At 39.8% G+C, this 21,223-nt stretch overlaps 1 protein-coding gene across 2 annotated transcripts in view; it reads right to left on the bottom strand.

The window, feature by feature from the left end:
* Nucleotides 1–21,223, bottom strand: part of ARHGAP44 (Rho GTPase activating protein 44) — a 223,775-nt gene that overhangs the window by 50,166 nt on the left and 152,386 nt on the right. For both annotated transcript variants that reach the window (XM_036756005.1, XM_036756006.1), the window contains exon 13: nucleotides 15,710–15,790. In XM_036756005.1, coding sequence (XP_036611900.1) covers nucleotides 15,710–15,790 — 81 coding nt within the window. The remainder of the gene's footprint in view (nucleotides 1–15,709; nucleotides 15,791–21,223) is intronic.

A 21,223-nucleotide genomic window follows, 5' to 3' on the forward strand; every position in this document is an offset into this window, starting at 1 on the left:
ATGAATTTGACTCAAGCCTTCTTTCAGCCAAAGAGAAAAACAAAGTTTATTAAGGATTTACCATATTGGTTAGAGTTTTAAGAAATCTCACCTTTTGTAAGGCTCGTATTTACAAGCAGGCCAGAATCAATCTACTGAGCTAGGCTGAATCTGAGCGCCTTCATGGAGGCAAGATGAAGCTTATATACAGAAAGACCGTGGGAGTGATCTAGGGGTGGTTCTGGGGTGATGGAGGAGGGGTTTAGGGAGGGTCTTGAGGAGGAGTCTAAGGATGAGACTGGGGTGAGTGGGGTGAGGTTAGACTGCAGAAATGGGCTTAAGGGTAGGAAGTTGCCAGAGGCAATCCGGAGGTAACAGACAGTGGAGGGCTAGACTAGTTTAAGGGTAACAGACTGGGTCATAGATATTTTGATAGGATCAAGGGTGGGAAGTAGCTGGACAACAGAGGGCCAGGCTAGGTAGAGATTTGGGCATAGGGATAATGAATGGCTTACAGCCTCAGGCAAACCTCTCATCAAGTGGAGTTCAAGGAGAGTTGGGTGTTCTAAGAGTCTGTACCCCATCATTCCCCCCTCAAACAAATGGGACCCAAATTCTTATGGGGTAAACGGCGAAGGTCTCAGCTTCTGAAACTGCTTTCTGCTGGCAAGGGGTGTACAGTTGTCCCTGCCTGGCTGGGTCTAGTTCAAGGGGCAGTCATCTGGAAGCTGATGGCTTCAACCCTGGAGGAGACAAACCTGGCAAAGAGGTTAAGCAAACAAGGACCAAATAGGAAGTACTGGAGTATAGGGAAAGGAAAATTTCCCTGGAGGGAATTAAAGATGACTTTTTCATACCTAGCTATCCCACCAATTGTTCTGTATACCACACTGCTTTGGGGTTCAGGAGTGTGTAACACACCTGAAGAATTAGGTCATGGTATCTGAGAGCAAGGCTTGATATTTGGTGAGGATGTAGCTAGCCAGCCACCAGTGGCCTTATGCTCCCAGGATGCTGTGAACTCAATGGGGAATCAGAGCTTCTAAGGGCTGATCAACTAGAGGTTTAGAAGCTTCCTCAATTAGAATGGCTGTAGCAGCCACAGAGTCTAATTGTCTTGAAAAAATAGGCAACTGACCTGGGGTTAGGTTCCAAAGACAAGGTTAGGATTCCCAAAGCCTATCCTCTCCTTTCATTAACATACAGAGTGAAAGGTTTTTCTAAGTTAGGTAGATCTAATGCTGGAGTGGTGGTCAATTTAGCTTTCAGTCTCAAAAGCTTTAGCCTCGCTGAGGCTCCACTCTAGAGGTAGTGAGTCAGGGCCTTCAGAAGCAATTAATGGTTGCAGTCTTTCCTGGGCCTTGGCCTTAATTGGATATAGATGGGGGAACACACTAGGATCTTGGAGGTGATCCACTGGAGTGGCAGAAGTAGCTCACCCAGGAATTCCCTGATCCTAAACAACTGGCTCAACTGTCTCCCACACTTCTGGGGGAACAAGGGGAGGTCTAGTGAACAGAGGAAGAAGGGAAATGGGAGGCTTAACTAGAGAAAATTGGCTCCCCAATTTCACCATCAGCTCCCTTCTCAAACAAGGGGGCAGGGCAAGAGGAGACCATAAGGAAAGAGTGTTTAGACAACAGATCCTCAATTAAATAGGGGAGGGAGTATGTCTGGAGCCATCGCTTTATTTCCCCTTCAATGCCCTAGACCCAGTGGGTTTAGGAGCAAGTAGAGCCAGAGTAATTAGTTAAAACAAGAGAACATAGCCATGATAAAGTGGGTAACCTTACCTTCAGTCTCAAATTTTGCCCATGGCTCGGCAAGAGAGGTGGAGAAAGTGGGAGCACTGACAAGACCCAGGCTTCCCTGTAATTCTGAGTCTTCAGAAGACTGGGGACAGGGTACTGGGGGGGCGGCTCCACCATTTTTCCAACCTCAGGGATAGTCCTTCCTACAGTGTCCCTCCTGGTCACATGGGCATGGTTCCAGAGGTGCTGGTTCCTGGGACTCCCTCTAGGGGGGCACCCTGGAGGTACACTCCTTGGACTAGTGACCCTCCTTGTGGTATCGAAACCTTATCATTTTGGTTCCCTGAGACTGGGAGGAACTGCTAATCTCAAGTTCTTCTTCAGCCAGGACTTGTTCTCCAAGTACCTTGGAGGTGTTTTTTGTGACCTCTCCGGTCCTCCTCTGTAGAATCAGGATCCAAATTAATATATTTTTTAATACCTTCTACTAGCCAGTCTTGGAAAAGGGCAAGGTTTTCCTTTTCTCCCTGAGTAATTTCCATAACTTTTTGAAAATTTATTTGCTTTTAAAATGCAGTTCTTAGGCCTTCTAACAGACAAATTACCATATGGTCTCTCTTTCCCCTATCTTCATTCTTTTGAAAATCTCATCCTGGGTCACTAGGGGGAACAGCAGCTGTTCCTGGGGGGTATTTTGTGGGGTCATTGCTAGCCAAATGATCCCCAAATTTTTGGACTTGTTCCCAGATTCTCCTCTTCTCCCCAGTGGTACAACAGATGGAGAAGAAGATACACAAATCAACCCAGGAAAGCTCTAATTGTAGGGACAGATCCCTAAAACCCTCAGTAAATGTGGAGTCTGGCCGGTATTTCCCCAGTTTCTCTTTAACTTGAGTGAGATCTGAAATGGAGAAGGGAACATGCACACTGATTGTGCCACTGAGGCAGGCACTTCCCTCCAAGGAATGAGCCCTGAAGGCTCTGTGGGCACTGGGGCTTGGGGAGGGAGATAGGAAGTCCCACTTCTTGTGAGGGAGGGGCTGGGGAGTGGCTGCAGGGCTGGAAGATCCAGTTGGCAAGGGGTATACAACTCTTTGTGACTCCATTTGGGGTTTTCTTGGAGTGATTTGCATGTCCTTCTCCAATTCATTTGACAGATGAAGAAACTAAGGTAAATAGGATTAAGTGACTGGCCCAGGGTCACACAGCTACTAAATGTCCGAGGCCAGATTTGAACTCCGGAACATGAGTCTTCCTTACTCCAGGCCCAACATTCTATTCACTGCACAACCTAGCTGCCCTAAAATATTTATAACAGCGCTTTTTGTGGTATCAAAGAACTGGAAACGATTTTTATATCAACAATATTGTAAAATATAATCCTTTTGAACCCGAACTTAGTAAAAGATTTGACGTATAAGAGCTAAGAGAACTATAAGGTACATACCAAAGACTAATTACAAGGGACTCAGTAAGTCCAGACTGTTTGTAAAATGTAAAACATATATCTAAGATTGTTATTTGTAATTTGGTAGCTCATAAGAAAGATTTGAGTAGACTTGAGTATGATATGATTTTAAAAAGTAAAACCATTTAGGAATAGCTAAAAAAAAAAAGGAATTATATTATACAAATGAGATGCGAGAGGAAGACCCAACACAGAAGAATTAGATGGGGAAGGAAGGCTGGTAGTTCTGGAAAGCTACTTTCGTTGGGAATGGGTTCAAGAGGAACAATGCACATTTATCTACAAGAGTATAAAAATCTTCTAAATTCAGAAAGAAATAAAATGCTAAGGCGATAGGCGGGAAGAGGACAAGGGAGGGATCTTTTGAAGGGAAGGTGATGGCATAGGTTGAAGGGGGGTATAGAAGGGTGTCTAAATGAATGGGAATGGGAGGATGAGAGAAAGATCCTTGGAGGAGGGGTAGGTTAAATAATAGGAGGGCAAGGTAGAGGGTAAGAAGTAAAGTAGAGGAGTCAGGAGGTATAGGAAGTAAGAGACATACACAAATAAATATCAGAAGTAGATGAGAAGTAGAATTTGTCAGAGAAAAAGGAGCAGGGGTGGTAATCATGTTCTGGGATAAAGTTAAGGCTAAAATAGATTTAATCAAAAGAGAAAAATAGGGAAACTATACTATACATCAGCCATATTTATTAACATTGTTTTGGATTATTTAAAACAGCTAGACAGTGTGAGGTGGGAATATTGCTATGGCCTAGGAAATGACAAGTTGGTGGACTTGGAAAAATATGGAAAGAGTTGGCCTTATGAAGGAAGAGGTGATCCACCCTCAGAAAAACAGAGCATAAATAAGTATAGTACAGTCTTACATAGATGCATATGAATGTATATGTCTATATATGACTATGATTATTGATATCTAAGTACATGTAAGTGTATGCATGTAAGGGTGTATGTGTGTTTATGTATATATGTATACCTTTGCAAGTATATGTCTGTGTATGTATATATGTATGTGTGTGAATATATGTATGTATGTGTAATATGTATATTTGTACGTTTGTACACACACACACACACACACACACACACACACACACACATTATCCCAGTGCTTAATTGTAGCCTTCTGGTGGGACAGGGGAGGAAGAGGAGAAGAAAGAACAAAGCAAAAAGTTCATAGCAGAGAACAAAAGAAAACTTACAAGGAAGCATAGAAAACATGGACAGAGCTCAACACAATGAGTAGCATTTATTATATAGGCTTTCTTGAAATGGAAATTTATTGCTATATGTTTTGAATCTTCTCTCATGTTCTGTTATGCACATGACAATGCTTTTTTCCCCTTTTCTTATTTTGTATTATTTTAGTTTTAGTATTTAAGTTTGTTTCTCTTTTCTTTTCTTATTTTGTATTTAAGTTTAAAATTTAAAAAATTTACAAAAAATAAGCCATCGTGAAAGACTTAGTAAATCTAATGATCACATGGTCTATGTGGGAATTTTTTTTTCTTGCCTAATAAATGTTTGTAAGAGGCATTTTATTTGTCTTGCTTTCTAAATTGAGGGGAATAGGAGGGAATATGGGAGAGAACAAAACTAGATTTTCATTTGAAAAAATAAATTTAACTTAAAAAATAAAAAATTATTTTCTTATAATTATATAACACATTATATGTATAATATATGTATTTTCTTATAGTACACTATACATCTGATCTGTCTCACTCACACACACACACACACACACACACACACACACACACACACTCAATACACTGCAGTGATTCCTTATTGGTTCCAAGTTCAAATATAAACTCTTTTGTTTGTCATTTAAATCTCTTCATAATTTTCTCTCTTCCTACAATCTTAGATTCCACTTTATTCCACATACTATGTGACACAGCTAAACTGACCTACTTGTTTTTCTTCACACAAGACACTCTAAATCTTTTATCTATGCCTTCCCAATCCAAGGAATACTCTTCCTTACAATCTGCAACCCTTAGCTTTCCTGTCATCCCTTAAGACTCAAGAAAACCCCAAACGAGGTCTCAGTCAGATACAACTCAGTAACAACAACAAAGAAGCTCTGGTGCCCATGATGGGGGTGGGATTCATGCTGGACCCCTAAGAGGACCCCAAAGCCATTGTACCAAATGTCAGGCATTTGCCAGTTAATAATCCTTTCCACTGTCCTTGCTTTGTGGCTTTGACCCTGCCCCAATCTCCAATTCTCTGTTCCCTCTAATCTAGCCCAACCCTTCATTGTCTGTCACCTCCAGATTGCCCCAGGCCACTTCCCACCCTTAATTCCAACTAGACTCCTTCTCTGTTACCTCCCAGTCACCCCACACTACTTGACCACTCCTTGATCACATCCACATCTTCCCACAGTCTTTCTGTATATAAGATCCACATTGCCCCCTCTTAAATTGCTCAAATGCTTCAAATCTGGCTAACAACTCAGACTTGCCCACCCTAACCGGTGTTTTAATAAACCTTGTCTCTGACTGAAAGAAGGCTTGAGTTGAATTCTTTTGAGGTAGGACCCGTGCTTTTTGCCCTTAAATTTTGGGGTTCCCAGAACCCCTAGAGCTCAACACTTAGATCTCTGAAAGTATAGAGAGTGGAACCATTAGAAAATTGAGAAGTATCTAGAAGTAAAAGAGCAATGAGATGATATAAAATGCCCTGCTGAATGGGGCAATTTATAAAGATGGCATAGCATGAACTACATAACCAGGTAAGAGACAGAGAAAAGTCATGCTCAGTAACTGCAGGATACCCAGGCTTGACTGCCACTGGCATGACAAAGGGTTGATTTGGCAGGGTAACAGACTCTAGTCCCTTTTCTAGACATCCATTTAGTAAGAGACACAACCACGTAGGATGAAAGAGAGCAGCCAGATGAGAAGCTGGTCAAAAATTCAAGGAAACTTGTAGAAATCCCAGGAAGCTCCAGAATTCACCATGATTGGTCAGGGTTGGTCATCCATAAGAGTCCAAGTTGCTACTCCGTACTATTTATAACTGTGTTATGGGGGGCAGGAAAAAATGACAGTGTTATTCTGGTGGCTACCTTGGAAAGAGCAGTGGTGTGAACTTAATCCTGCAAGCAGATTTTGGTTCAAAATAAAACAAAGCAAAGCAAAACAAAAATGTTCCTGCCAATTAGAGCTATCCCAAAGTGGGATTGAATGCCTCAGAAAATAATGGGATGCTCTCTGTGTGGGTCTGGAAAATCAGTTATTGCTAAGGAGAACCCTGCCCCCAGCCCCTAACTAAAAGCCCAGTTTGCATAATAAAGAATGGACTCAGATCTTTTCCGGGTTAGCAAACATCCCCTGAGACTGGAGACTCCTCCAAGGAATGTCAATAGATAAGATTAGCCCACTTAATGATAACCTGTCAGAATCTTTTGATCTGTCAGGACCTTTGTTCCTGCTCCCCGGGACCACCCACCACCCTGTGACCTGGCCTGTAAGTTCCAAGAGATAATTAACCTCTGTACCCTGTATTTTCTATTTAAGCTACTCCTCCACCCCAACTCGGGGCCATTTTGATTTGGGTAGAAAACCCCGAATGGTCGCCGGCTAATAAATTCTCCATTTAAAACTTATACTCTGTGGCATGTCTCACTTGCTTTTGGTACAACATTTGCTCTTCAAGCAAATCTTGAATGAACACTTGTCAGAGATGTCATAGAAGGTATTCTTGCTCAGGTATAGAAGTCATGAGAAGTTCCTTCCAACTGGAAGATTCAGGAATTCATTCAGTCCTCACAGATATAAGAAACTAAGGCAGCGAAGATAATTTGACCAATTCTACTAAATTAAAATTCTTATTATTCAAGGTATATCTCAGTGCTACCTCCTGCATAGTTTTTCTTGACTCTTTGCCACTGAATAATCTCTGAGTTCACATAGTACTTTAATTATACCTCTATTATAGCACTAATCAAATAATACTTATAATTTAATTCCTTTATATGGAAGCACCTAGAAAGCTCAGATGATAGAGTGTTGAGTCCAGAGTCAGTAAGACCTGAGTTCAAATACGAGTTCAGACACTTACTAGCTGTATGACCTTGGGCAAGTTATTTAACCTCTATTTGTCTCAATTTCTTCACCTGTAAAATGGGCATGTAATAGCACCTACCTCCCAGAGTTGTTATGAGGAACATGAGGAACAAAGAGTTAACATTTGTAAAGCACTTAGCAAAGTGCTGGTTATTGTTATTGTTATAATTATATAAGGATTTGTTATTGCAAAGCATTTTATATACATTATCTCATTGGATCCTTACTGTAATCTTCAAGTAGGTGGCAGAAGTTTTATCAGCCACATTTTTTATATATGCATATATAACAATAGCACAATAGATTACATAATATATAGTAATTGAATAATATAAGATGGTATATTTTATTATAGCTAATAAATCCTTAATATTCACACATGCACATGCATATATATACATATATATACATATACACATATATACATATATATACATATACATCTATACATATACATATATATGTGTATATATACATATATACACATATATATACATATATATACATATACATATATAGATATACATATATATATATATATATATAAAAATAAACACAGGCTGATAATGTTAGCCTAGATGAAGCTGTAGCAGGGATTCTTTTCTAGCTGTGTTTTGAATTAGATGATTCCTGATGGTCTTTCCCAAAGGATCCCTGCTACATCTCATCTCACCATTGGAACATTTGGTCATTCAGCCTTTTCTTAAAAACTTCTAATGGAAAGGATTCCACCACCTCCTAAAGTAGCCCATTCCATTTTCAGATAGCTCTCAAGTTTTTCCTGACATCAAGCTTAACATTTGCTCTTTGCAACTGCCACACATTGCTCCTGGTTTTATCTTCCAGAGCCAGGCTGCAAGACTAATCATTCTACATAAAAGTCTTTCAGATATATGAAGATATTTGTTATGCCTCCCCCTCACCACCCTGAGTCTTCTCTTTTCCACCCTAAATATCCATAGTTCCTGCAGTTAACCAGTAGGCATTTATTGAGTGCTTACTCTATGTCAGGTATTGTAGTAGGCACTGGGGATACAAATATAAAAGTGAGATAGTCCCTGCCCTCCAAAAGCTCCAACTGATTCTCACAGAATATGGGCTCAAGGCCTTTCTCTACCCTCCTTGCCTGACTCTAGATGCTCTCCAGCTTCTCTACATTCTTCCTAAACTGAAATTTCTAGAACCGAACATAGACAGAGGGACTATCACTTCTCTATCCTGGGAATCTGTGTCTCTCTTAATGTAGCCCCATAGCACATATCACACTGTGAACTTTTTTTCAATCCAAAAACAATTTAACATTTATCCCTGTTATATTTCATTTCGTGAGCTTAGAACCAAAGTGCCAGCCTTTCAAGAAACTTTTGGATCCTATTTCTGTCACTGAATGTGTAAACTGTCCCTCTCTCTGATAATCTCAAGCATTCCTAACTTTAGATCTAGAGACAAATAGAAGAATGATGTCCCATTCTCTAAGACCCTTCATCTCTGGAATCAAATACAAAATCCTCTGTTTGATGTTTAAAGCCCTTCATAACCTAGCCTGTAGGGGGTTAAACAAATCACAGCTACCTTTAGGAGCATTGTAAGTTAAATGGATCATGATTGCGGTTAAGATCTAGAAACTCATAAATAGTCTCACTAGGTCAAGAATGATGTGTGGTTGGCAGCCAACTCTGTCTTTGTTGAACATTTATACATCTTGCTAATTTGGCCACATTCTACATGTTTTAACCCATTCTGTCCTTAAGTAAAATACATAAATAGGTTTAAGTGCCAAGCCCTTGCATGGACTCAAACCTGCTGTTTATTGTTCATTGCAAGAGTTATCTCAGAGCTTTCCTAAAAGGGATTGTAAGTCAATACCCTAATAAACTTTGGACAGATTACTCTGGTTTTGTGTGCCTGTTTCTTCAGAATTCCTGGATCAGAAGTGGATACAATAGGGGACTTTGGTGTCTTGGTCCACAACAAAATGGTCTGAGGAATAGAAAAAGTGCTGGGGAGCTCCCCAGATGGCAGTTCATGGGAATGTGGGCACTGGTGGATCAAGTAATAGATTTGTGTGAGTCACCTAAGAAGTGGGGGAATGTCCCCAAGAGAGTATAAGAATTGAGTACCTTGTTAGCTGAGGTATTTGTTTGCTGTTAGTGAAGAAGCAAAGGAAGCAATAGTTAAAGTAACTTGGCTATCATTAACTGCTTTGTGCTATGTCACTGAGCAATGTTTAGCTGCTATGGCTCAGATGTGTTAATTGAATGAAAATCTAGGGCTAGAAAGAAACATGTGGACTGCAACCTCCCAATTAATGAAGGAAATGGCTGAAAAGAGTGAAAGAGGAGAATAACACCTCTATACCTTAGCAGGTCATTTTGTAAGTGCGAAGGGGTACCAGATACCAAAAGGTTAGGTCAAAACTCTTATAATATCTAAAAACTGGGACCCAGGACCCAGGAAGTGGATTTAGAGAGGAGTGGGAGGTAGTGTCTGAGCCTGAGAGGGAGAAAGAGGCTACAGACCCTCTTCAATTAGATTCAGATTGGCATTAGAGCAAAATCAAGTTCAGGTATATGGGAAATGATCAAGGTCTGCCTCCCCCAACAAAATAATATTATGAGCCTCAGAGACTATACCCCATGAGAATTAATAGATTTAGTGGCCAGATTCTATTAGAAACTGAGGGAATCAATTCTTGCGTGGATGGTTCTGTTATAGGCTGGGGGAACAGATGGAATTAAGTTATCTGGGTCTGAGGCTGAAAAGATGAGTAGTTAAGACATTCCCAACCTCAGGCAGAGACTGCATGGCACAAGAGGAATTTAGGTGAATCATTCCCTATTAGATTGAATTATTAATGCCTATGTTAGAAGAAATAAATGAAACACCTAATGCAGTGTTACTAAAGAGGTGGAGACTGCTGAACCTCCATCAGCAATATCCTTAAAAGACTCCATCACCTACTCCTGAAGAAAATAAGACCCCAGACACGAGGAAGGGGACAAATACATTGTATAGCTGTCTCTCACCCTGCCCCCCACCCCCACCCCTGGCTGCCTGGAAGCCACTTGAACCTATAAGGGACTAAGAGTGGGGCTGAGGCTCATCAAGAACAAGGTGAATTGAGGAAGACTGGAGGCCATGACACAATAAACAGTCATTGTAGACATTGGGGCTAAATGCACTTTTACTCATGGAAATCCACATGGGCTCTCTGGTCCCTTGGTTTACCATAATGGTTATGCCAAGCAAAGAAAACTAAAGTTGTGTCACATATTGGGTGCTCACCACTCCCCAAAACATCTTGTGTATATTTCACCAATCCCCCAAAACATTATAGGAATAAATTTATTATTGTGCAGCCTTGTACACTACTGTAGGGGAATTTTGGTTATAGGTATTCAGAATTTTGCTGAGTGGACAACCATTTCTCTCCTACCGCCATGGAGGGTAGTGAATATTAGACAATACAGACTGCTCGGAGGACACCAAGAAATATTAGAAACAATTCTGGAATTGACTAAAGTAACTATTATATGACAAAACCATAGTTATTTTAATGGTTCAGTGTGGCCTCCCCCTCTCCCTAACCCCTTCTCACCCTTCAAGCAGCTTGGAGATGCTTTTCAGGTCTGACCTCTCAGGTCCCATTAGGTCAGAGAGCTAGGAGGCCGTCTTGCATTCAGCCTGAATGCTCTTGGGTTCTGGGTTCAATGGTTATTTTTGAAGCCATGGACCTGGTCCCACCTTCTGAAGCATGGAGGATAAGGTCAGATGCTCTATCCGGAAGTGTATGCCCAATTCTTTCACTTCTCTCAGCACTAGGGAATTGGGAAAACTTCAGGTATCTTTTTTGGTCTTGTTTTGTTTATTTCTTGTGGCTTAGTCCCAGATCCTCTTTTACAGAGGAAGGGACTCCCAGCCCCCATGCCTATAATGGGTCAATCCTTTTCAATTTCCAGAAGTTCGTCTTTGGGTTGTCCTTTACAAAATTGAGAAAAATCTAGTTTCTCTAGAGAACTTATATTTTTTTTTTGGAGGGGGGAAGGCAAGGCAATTGGGGTTAAGTGACTTGCCCAAGGTCGCATAGCTAGTAAGTGTGTCAGGTGTCTGAGGCTGGAATTGAACTCAGGTCCTCCTGACTCCAGGGCCAGTGCTCTACTCATTGTGTCACCTAGCTGCCAGTTTCTAAAGAATTTATAAAGGAAAAGCTGGTGTTCTTTCACAACACTGTTTGGCCTCAATATCACCTAGACGACCACAAGATGTGGCCCATTTTTGAGACTTTATAACACAACGCTCTCTTGCAGTTAGAGTTATACTGTCACTGAGAAGGAAACTAGATAGAAATTTCCTACATAATGGCCTTTGTCAAATTCTCTCAGAACCACGTTCTCAGAAAAGATTGTAAGATGCTTGTAGCTTGAGCTGACTCACAAAGGGGAAATGGGGGTCAAGTGGACATTTTGGATGACCCCCTTCTTATGGCTCCCAGGGCTTTGGCATCTGCCCCTCTGACCCCTACCCCTCCTCAGGTGACAGCTGTTTCCCCCTTGCCAGCTGGCTCCCCTGACCTTGCAGTCTAATCCAGTTCAGCCAGCACTCCCCAGCCCCTCCCTCACAAGAATTGGAGCTTCCTATCTCCCTCCCCAAGTCTCTGTCCCCATAGCACCTTCAGTGCTTTTCCCCCTAAAGGAAGTGCCTGCCTTGCCTTGTGGGACAATTCGAGTGCATGTTCCCTCCTCCATTTTGAAACTCACTTAGGTTAAAGAGAAACTAGGGAGATACTCAGAAGACCCCACTAAGTTTACTGAGGATTTTAGGGATGTGCACCTACAATCTGAACTTTCCTGGGGTGATTTGCATATCTTTTTCTCTACCTCTTGTACCACTGAGGAGAATCTGGGAACAAGCCCCAAAATTTGGGGATCATTTGGCTAGCAATGACCCCACAAAATACCCCCCAGGAATAGCTGCTCTTCTCACTAGTGACCCAGGATGGGATCATCAAAAAAAGTGAGGGCAGGGGAAAGAGAGAGCATATGGTAATTTATCTGTTAGAAGCTCTAAGAACTGCATTTCGAAAGCAAATAAATTTTCAAAAAGTTAGGGAAATTACTCAGGGAGAAAAGGAAAACCCTGCCCTATTCCAAGACTGGCTAGGAGAAACTATTAAAAAGTATATGAATTTAGATTCTGACTCTATAGAAGGGATGGCAAACTTTAGCATGCATTTTGTTAATTGGTCTGCCCCAGATATTAAGAGGAAATTGCAGAAATTGGCAATGGGACCCCAAACACCTCAGGTCCTATTACTGAAGACACCCTTCGGAGTTTTCAACAACAGAGACTTAGTCAAAGTGGAGGAAAGAGAATGCAGGGAAAGAGCTAGAGACAGAGAATCTGCTCAATTCTTGGCTGCTGCCATGGCCAGGAAAAGACCCAAGGAGCACCCCTCCCCTTGAAGGAAGCCTGGCAACTTGGGCAGTGAGGAAACCTGCTTTCAATGACACAAGGAGGGTCACTGGTCCAAGGAGTGCCCCTCCAGAGGGCCCCCCCCCCACCAGAGGGAGCCCCAGGAACCAGCACCTCTGGGACCATGCCCACATGACCACGAGGGACATTGGAGGAAGCATTTTCCCCGAGGTTGGAAAAGTGGTGGAGCCGCTCCCCCCCTCCCCCAGTACCCTCCAGTCTTCTCAAGACTCAGAATAATAGGGAAGCCTGGGGCTTGTTAGTGCTCCCACTTTCTCCACCTCTCTCACCAAGCCCTGGGTAAAATTCGAGGCTGAAGGTAAGGTTATCCACTTTATTATGCCTATGTTCTCTGTTTTAACCAATTACTCTGGCCCTACTAGCCCCTAGACTCATTGGGTCCAGGGCATTGAAGGGGAAGATATCTCCAGACATGCCCCCTCCCCTGCTTATTTGAGGATCTATTGTTTGAACCCTCCTTCCTTATGCTCTCCTCTCCCCCTGTCTCCTTGTTGGGAAGGGACCTGATGGTGAAATTGGGGAGCCAACTTTCTCTAGTTAAGCCTCCCATCTGCCTTTTCCCTCTGCTCACCAGACTTCCCCATGTTCCCCTGGAAGTGTGGGAAGCAGTTGAGTCAATTGTTTGGGATCAGGGAATTCCTGGGCAAGCTACTTCTGCCACCCCAGCCATAGTTCACTTCCAAGACCCTAAAGTGTTCCTCCATCTATATCCAATTAAGCCCAAGGCCTGAGAAGGACTGCAACCATTAATTGCTACTCAAAGCTCTGACTCATTCCCTGTATGGGGTGTTTCTAAAGTCTGGACACATAGGCAAAAATGCATATTTTCAAGAAACCAAATAATTGAAATTTTCAACATTTTATTTAGTTGGAATATTAATAACATTTTCAATATGATTTCCATCATTTGTGATGCAAAGGTTGACATGCTTTGCAAGATTCACACAAACTCTATGCAATAACTTAATAACTCCACATTGCTGTCAATTTTAGCACATTTACTCTTGGAATATGAATATGAAATCATATGATGTTATTTGAAGTTGAAGATGCTATTTGTTAATATTCCAATTAAATAAAATGTTGTTGAAAATTTCAATCATTTCATTTCTTGAAAATATGCATTTTTGCCTATGTGTCCAGACTTTAGGAACACCCTGTAGAGAGAGGCCTCAACCAGGTTAAAGCTTTTGAGGCTTTGAAAACTAAATTGACCATTACTCCAGCATTAGATCTACCTAATCTAGAACAACCTTTCACTCTGTATGTTGATGAAAGGAGAGGATAGGCTTTGGGAATCCTCATTTTGTCCTTGAAACCTGACCCCAGGTCAGCTGCCTATTTTTCAAAACAATTGGACTCCGTGGCTGCTACAGCCATTCTAACTGAGGAAGCTTCTAAACTTCTAGTTGGCCAGCCCCTAGAAGTTCTGACTCCCCACCAAGTTAAGAGTGTCCTGGAAGCAGAGGGCCACCAGTGGCTGGCTAGCCAAAGGTTTACCAAATATCAAGCCTTGCTCTTAGGTACCCTGACCTAATTCTTCAGGTGTGCTACTCCCTCCTGAACTCCAAAGTAGTGCAGTACACAGAACAAGTGGTTAGGATAGCTAAGTATGAAATAGTCACCATAGAGGCCAAATCTCTGCCCCCTGAGACCCCTGTCCAGAAAGTAGAATTAATAGCACCCACGAGAGCCCTAGAGCTATGGGAAAGTAAAAGAGTCAAAGTTTTCACTGACTCAAAATATGCTTTCATGTTCTACATGCCCATGGAACAATTCAGAAAGAAAGGGGGTATCTGACAGCAAAAAACTCCCCTATCAAACATGCCTGTTTCCTTTTATGTTTTGGCCTTCCCATAGTCATCTTTAATTCCCTCCAAGGAAACTGTCTTTTATGCCGGGGAAATGGTCATTTCTCTGTACTTCTATACTGCTTCTTTGGTCCTTGTTTGCTTAACCTCCTTGCCAGGTTTGTCTCCTTCAGGGTTGGAGCCATCAACTTCCAGATTACTACTGGGGCTATATGCCCCTTGAATGAGACCCAGCCAGGCAGGGACAGCTTTATACCCCTTGCCAGCAGGAAGCAGTTTCAGAAGCTGAGACCTTAGTCCCTTACCCTAAAGGAATTTGGGTCCCATTTGTTTGAGGGGGAAATGATGGGGTATAAGCTCTGGGAGCCCCCTTGAACTCTCCTTGAATCTTCCCAGTTGATGAGGGGTTTGCCTGAGGCCATAAGCCTTTCATTATCCCTAGGCCCAAATCTCTACCTAGCCTAGCCTAGCCCTCTATTGTCCAGCTACTTCCCACCCTTGATCCTATCAAAATATCTATACCCAAATCCATTACCCTTATACTAGCCCAGTCCTCCTTTTGTCCACTGGATTGCCTCTGGAAACTTCCCAACCTTGATCCCATTTCTTTGATTTCTGGAGTCTGACCTCTAGTCACCCCAGTCCCATCAAGACCCTCCTCAGACTCCTAAACCCCTCCTCCCATCACCCCAGGACCACCTTAGACACCTTAGATCCCTCCCACAATCTTTCTGTATATAAGACCCATCTTGCCTCCACGAAGGTGCTCAATCTACTTCAGATTGAAGCTGGCCTGCTTGAAGAGTAACAAATGGTGAGATTTTTAAAGACTCTACCCAACATGGTGTATCTTTAATAAACTTCGTTTTTCTTTGGCTGTAAGGCTCGAGTCAAATTCATTTGAGCAGGACCCAGCATGTCGACATTTTGGGGTCTTGAGCACCCTTAAACCTCAACATATGGTTCCCTAAACCTCACCATTTGCAATGATAAACAAATGCTAAATGCCTATGAGATTACTAATAAAGAGAAACTGTAGGTTAGAGTCACAGAAACATATTAATTCTGTGGGAGACCAGAGACAAGAAAATGAACATCATCCAGATGCTTCCCATTTCTGCTTACCTGATGTTGTTATGATTGGCCTTGGGAAGTTTTTCGCATGTATTCCATAGGGCCTGAAGCATCTTATCTTGATCCTGGATGCTGAAAAATTAAGATGAAAAGTTGTTGGCTAAGAGTGAATGAAATCTACCAGTGTAATGACAATGGGATTTAGTTTCATTAAGCAGCCCTCCAATTTCATTCCTCAATGTTAGATCAAAATGACTTTTCCAAGCCTGGCTGATTCCCGGTTTTCTAACAAGTAGCCCCTTTCTCTGATTGGCTTTTAGCTGCACCCCTCCCATCCAGACATAAGTGTAGTGGCACCTTTAACTTCTTGGTAAAGTTTAGAGCTCTCCTAGACTCACTTCTGAGTTATATGCTCAAAGCTTTATCCCTTTTCTGGTAGAAGCTCCACGTTCCCCAAATCCCGCACATCTGTAACATCTGCTACTGTTACAAATGTGGCTGCTTTTTCTTTCCATTTCTTCAAACCTATAATATCTAATTTCACTAGTTGCTTCTATTATGGAGCAGCATCACACAGCACCCCAGAGTTGGAAGAGATCTTAGAAGGTACTTAATTTAATCTGTATCTCCTATTTGTATGTCCAATTTGTACTCTCTCTAAAATATTCTTGACAATTAATCATTTACTCTTTTCTTGAAGACTGACGGTAACCTGCTGCCTTTCAAAGTGTCCCATTCTGCTTTGGGGTAGCTTTAATTGCTGGCCAGTCTTTTCTCCCATGAAGCTGAAATCTGCCTTCCTGCATTTTTCACCCATTATTCCTAGCTCTACCCAATGGGACCAAGTAGCACAAGACTAATCTTTCATCAACATGACAATACTTCAAATACATGTAGAAAGCTATTACATCCCTTTATTACATCTCTCCAAGTAGGCTAAACATTTGCTAAAAGAGGTAAGAATCGGGGACGGTGGTACTAGTGGGGACAGTAGAACTATAGCTGATAAAAGATCAAGCAATTTTTACATCATTCTTAATGGACAAATGAGAACTTCAGTTATTTACTAGCCTTCTACACACATTTTTATGTTTGCATCTCATAAATAATCCCAAAGACTTTTCCTTTTATCTCTTTAAAAATTACATAATACCAGCTTTTCCAATGTGAGGAATCGTGGCCTCAGAGTCAAAAAGACCTACACCAAGTCCCACATGTTCAGCCTACAGCACATATTGTGTGGCAAAACACTGCTCCTAGGCACTATAAAACCATTAGTTCAATTTTTAAAAATTTAATTTTCTTCAATGGACAAAAATACTGTTCCCAATTGAAAAATGTCCTCCAAAAACATCATAAACAAAACCAGGTAAAAATATGCATTAATCAAGAAAAAAATTCCACATTGGCTATGTTAAAAAATATCACTTCTTTGTCAGGGGTGGGGGAGGGTGATAGGATGCATTATCATTGGTCCTCTGGAATCATGGTTAGTCATTACTCTGATGTGAATTAAGGTCTTCAAAATTGTTTACTTTCACAGTATTGTTAACTGTTTTCCTTGACCTATTTACTTCATACTTCATCAGTTCCCAGGTTTCCTAGAAAATTCATTTTGAAATTTCTTATGGCAAAATAATATTCCATTACACTCATGTTACATAATTTGTTCAGCCATTCCCCAATTGTTAGCTAGTTTTCAGGTCTTTGTCACCACAAACAGTGCTACAAATATTTTGGTACAAATGGGTCCTTTTCCCCTTTCTTTGACCTCTTTGGGGTTAAGGCCAAGCAGGAGTATCAGAGTCAAAGGATATGCACAGTTTAGTAATTCTGGGGACATACTTTCTGATTGTTTTCCAGAATGGCTATATCAATTCACAGTTCTACCAACAATGTATTAATGTACCTGTTTTTCTGCAGCCCCTCCAATATTTGTCATTTTCCTTTTTAGTCAATTTTGCCAATCTGATGAGTATGAGGTAGAACTTTGGAGTTGCTTTAATTTACATTTCTCTAATTATTAGTGATTTGGTGAATTTTTCAAACGGTTTTTGAATGTTTGATTTCTTCCTTTGAAAACTGCCTGTTCATTTCCTTTGACGTCACATCCCCCAATTTCTATTGGGGAATAGCTATTGTTCAAATAAATCTGAATTAGTTCCTTATACATCTTAGAAATGAGATTCTTATCAGCAAAACTTGCTGCAAAGAATTTTTTCCCCATTATCTGTTTCCCTTCTAATTTTAATGGCATTAGTTTTATTTGTACAAAAACTTTTTAATTTTATGTGATCAAAATGATTAATTTTGCCTTCTGGCACCCTATTTATACTTTGTTTGACTGTGAACTGTTGTCCTACCCATGGTTCTGAAAGATATTTTCTTCTTTGTTCCTCTAGTTGCTGATGATGTGAAATTTTAGATCATACGTAAAGTCATATATCCTCGTGGCTCTCATCTTGGTATGTGGTTAGAGATGTTTAGGCTATACTTAGTTTTTGTCAGACTGCTTCCCAGATTTCCCAGCAGTTATGATCAAATAGTGACTTCTTATACCAATGACATAAGTCTTTGGGTTTATCAAACGCTAGGCTACTTGGTTTGTTCTGTTCTACTGATCAACCTTTCTGTTTCTTAGTCAGTCCCAAATGCTTTTGATGATTTTCTAGTAGGGTGCTTCGAGTTCTGACACTGCTAGGTCCTGCTCCCCATCCACCTCCTTTCTTTTCCATTATTTCCATTGAGGTCCTTGACCTTTTCTCCTCCAAGATGAATTTCATTATTAATTTTTTTTCTATCTCTACAAACTAAACATGTAGTAGTTTAATTGGCATGGCACTGAATAAGTAAACTAATCTAGGCAGTTTTTCATTTTAACATTATCAACTCAGCCTTAGATGAACAATTGAAATTTCTCCAATTATTTAGGTCTATCTTTATTTCCAGAAAGTATTTTATAGTTATATAGGACATAGTCACACAGGAACATATAGTTCCTATATGTGAATTTATATAGGTAGACTCCAAAGCATTTTATATATTCTCTAGTTATTTTGAGTGTATGTTCTCTATCTTTTCTTGCTCAGTTTTATTGATAAAATACAATTTATTTTGTAGCTTATGATTTATGTGGATTTTTAATGGATTCTGCAACTTTTCTGTTTCTTTCTTTGTTCTTTTTCATTGTTTCAAATTATTTTTAGTTTACTTTCTACAGTTCTCTAAATGCAGCTTCATATCATCTGTAAAAAGCCATGATTTTCTTATTTTCCTATGCTTAGTCCATTAATTTCATTTTCCTAGTTTCATTATTATAGCTAGTATTCTAGCATTCTAACAAAGAGAGGTGATGATAATGAATATCTTTATGTTAACCTTGATCTTATTGGAAGGGCAACCATTTAACACAAAGCTGAATCTTTCTTTTAGATATGTATTGTAGTGTTAAGGAAAAATCCATGTACTTCAAAGTTTTCTAGTGTTTTTAACAGACATAGCCATTTTTTGTCAAAAGCTTTTTCCTGTAATTATTAATATACTAATCACATATGATTGCTGTTGTTTTCATAATTACATGATCATTTTTATTTATAGTTTCCTCATACTAAACCATGCATAAATATTCCTACTATAAACCTGAACTGGTCATAGTGTATAATCTTTATGATATGTTGCTGCATTCTCTTGGATAATATTTTATTCATTTATTTGCATGCAATGTTCATTAGACGTAGTGGTCTACAGTTTTCTTTCTGTTTTGAATCTTATTTAAGTATCAAGGCCGTATTTGTATAAAAGAAGGAATTTAGCAGGATCCACTGTTTCCATAGTTTTGCAGTTTGTATGAATTGTTCTTTGATTGTTTAAAAAGATTCAATCTAATCCCAGGGTTTTTTCTTTGGTAGATCATTTATGTTTTTTTTTCAATTTCTTTCTCTCCCCCCCTCCCCAAATTAGTCTGTTTAAATTCTTTATTTCTTCTCCTATTAGCCTGTGTTTTATATTTCTGTAAATATTCATCCACACTCACTTAATTGATATATTCTTTCTCTCTTTTAGTGATGATGATGTTTAGAGACATAAAATTACCCCTAAGGATTGCCTTGACTGTATAAAAAAAGTTTTGGTATGCTGTCTCATTGTTGTGATTATTGCTAATAAAATTATCTATGTTTTATTATTTATTTTTGACACAACAATTCTTTGGGATTATTAGTTTCCAATTACTTTTTAACTGAATAGGATTTTGTTGCATTGAGAGTAATAATTGAGTACTATTTGTTTTTTCTTAATTTTTTACGTTATAACGCCCTAATACACTTTTTGTAAAGGTGCAAGGCATAGCTGAAATTTTTCTGTATTCCTTTCTATTCCGATTCAATAATCACTAGAGACCTATCAAATCTAACTTTTCTAAAATTCTATTTAGGTCTTTAACTTCTTTGTTGCTTATTTTTTGTTAGATTTGTCTAGGTCTGAAAGGGATATATTGAGGTCCTTCACTATTATAGTGTTATTATCTTTTTTTCACTGTACTTCATTTAGATTTTCCATTAAGTATTTAGATGCTATGCCATTTTGATTTATATATGCTAAAAGTTGAAATTAATTCATTGTCTACAGGACCTTCCAGCAAAATCAAGTTTCCTGTTTTTCTCTTTTCATCAAATCTATTTTTCCTATTACTTTTTCTGAGATCATGATTATTACTCTTGCTTTTTTTGAGTTCAGGTGAAGCAAAAGGGATTTTGGTCCCCCCCCCTTATTCTAACTCTATATTAATCTTTATGTATCAATTATGTTTCTTGTAAACAACATATTATTGGATTCTTACTTTTAATCAATCTTTCTGCTTTTATGGGTGAGTTTATTCCATTCACATTCACAACTATGATTTGTTAAATGCTTATTTTACTCTATTTTATTATCTTTTCCTTTTTTCTTCTCTTTTTTCCTGGCTACTGTTCATGGAGAAGTGGGTAGAGAAACAGGAGTGTGCTCAGCACCAGTGCTCTATGCTTGATGCAATCAACTTTGACTCCCTTGCTCCTCTTCTATTCCACTTAGACATCAATCACAGGTTCTTACCTTTTTTTTTTCATTTTAGACTCCTTTTTATGATCCAAATTTAAATTTTGAGTTTAGTATTTATTTGGCCAATGACTTATTCTTTCCATAAATCTAACCTCCCACTTATTCCTCCCTCAATCTGTTTCCTTTCATTTCCCTGTTAAATTGAATATTTCTATACCAAACTCTGCATGTGTGCATGTGTGTGTGTGTGTGTGTGTGTGTGTGTGTGTTTTATATTCTGTGTGTTTTCTACTCTCCTTGGAGTACATCAGATGAAAACAAGATTCTAGTGATATCTGCTCTACATCTTCCTTCTTTGTGTAGACTTTTACTTTTAACTCCTTATGATGCAAGATATTTCTTCTCATTCATTCTCTTTTTCTTCTCTAGTGTGTCATTTCATACTTCCTCTTCCTTTCTTCTTTTAAAATAACCAAAATCCTTCCAGACCCTTTATATGATATGACTCTTATCATGACCATCCCACCT

This window comes from Trichosurus vulpecula, chromosome 4 (assembly GCF_011100635.1).
Source record: "Trichosurus vulpecula isolate mTriVul1 chromosome 4, mTriVul1.pri, whole genome shotgun sequence".
Taxonomy (NCBI): Eukaryota; Metazoa; Chordata; class Mammalia; order Diprotodontia; family Phalangeridae; genus Trichosurus; species Trichosurus vulpecula.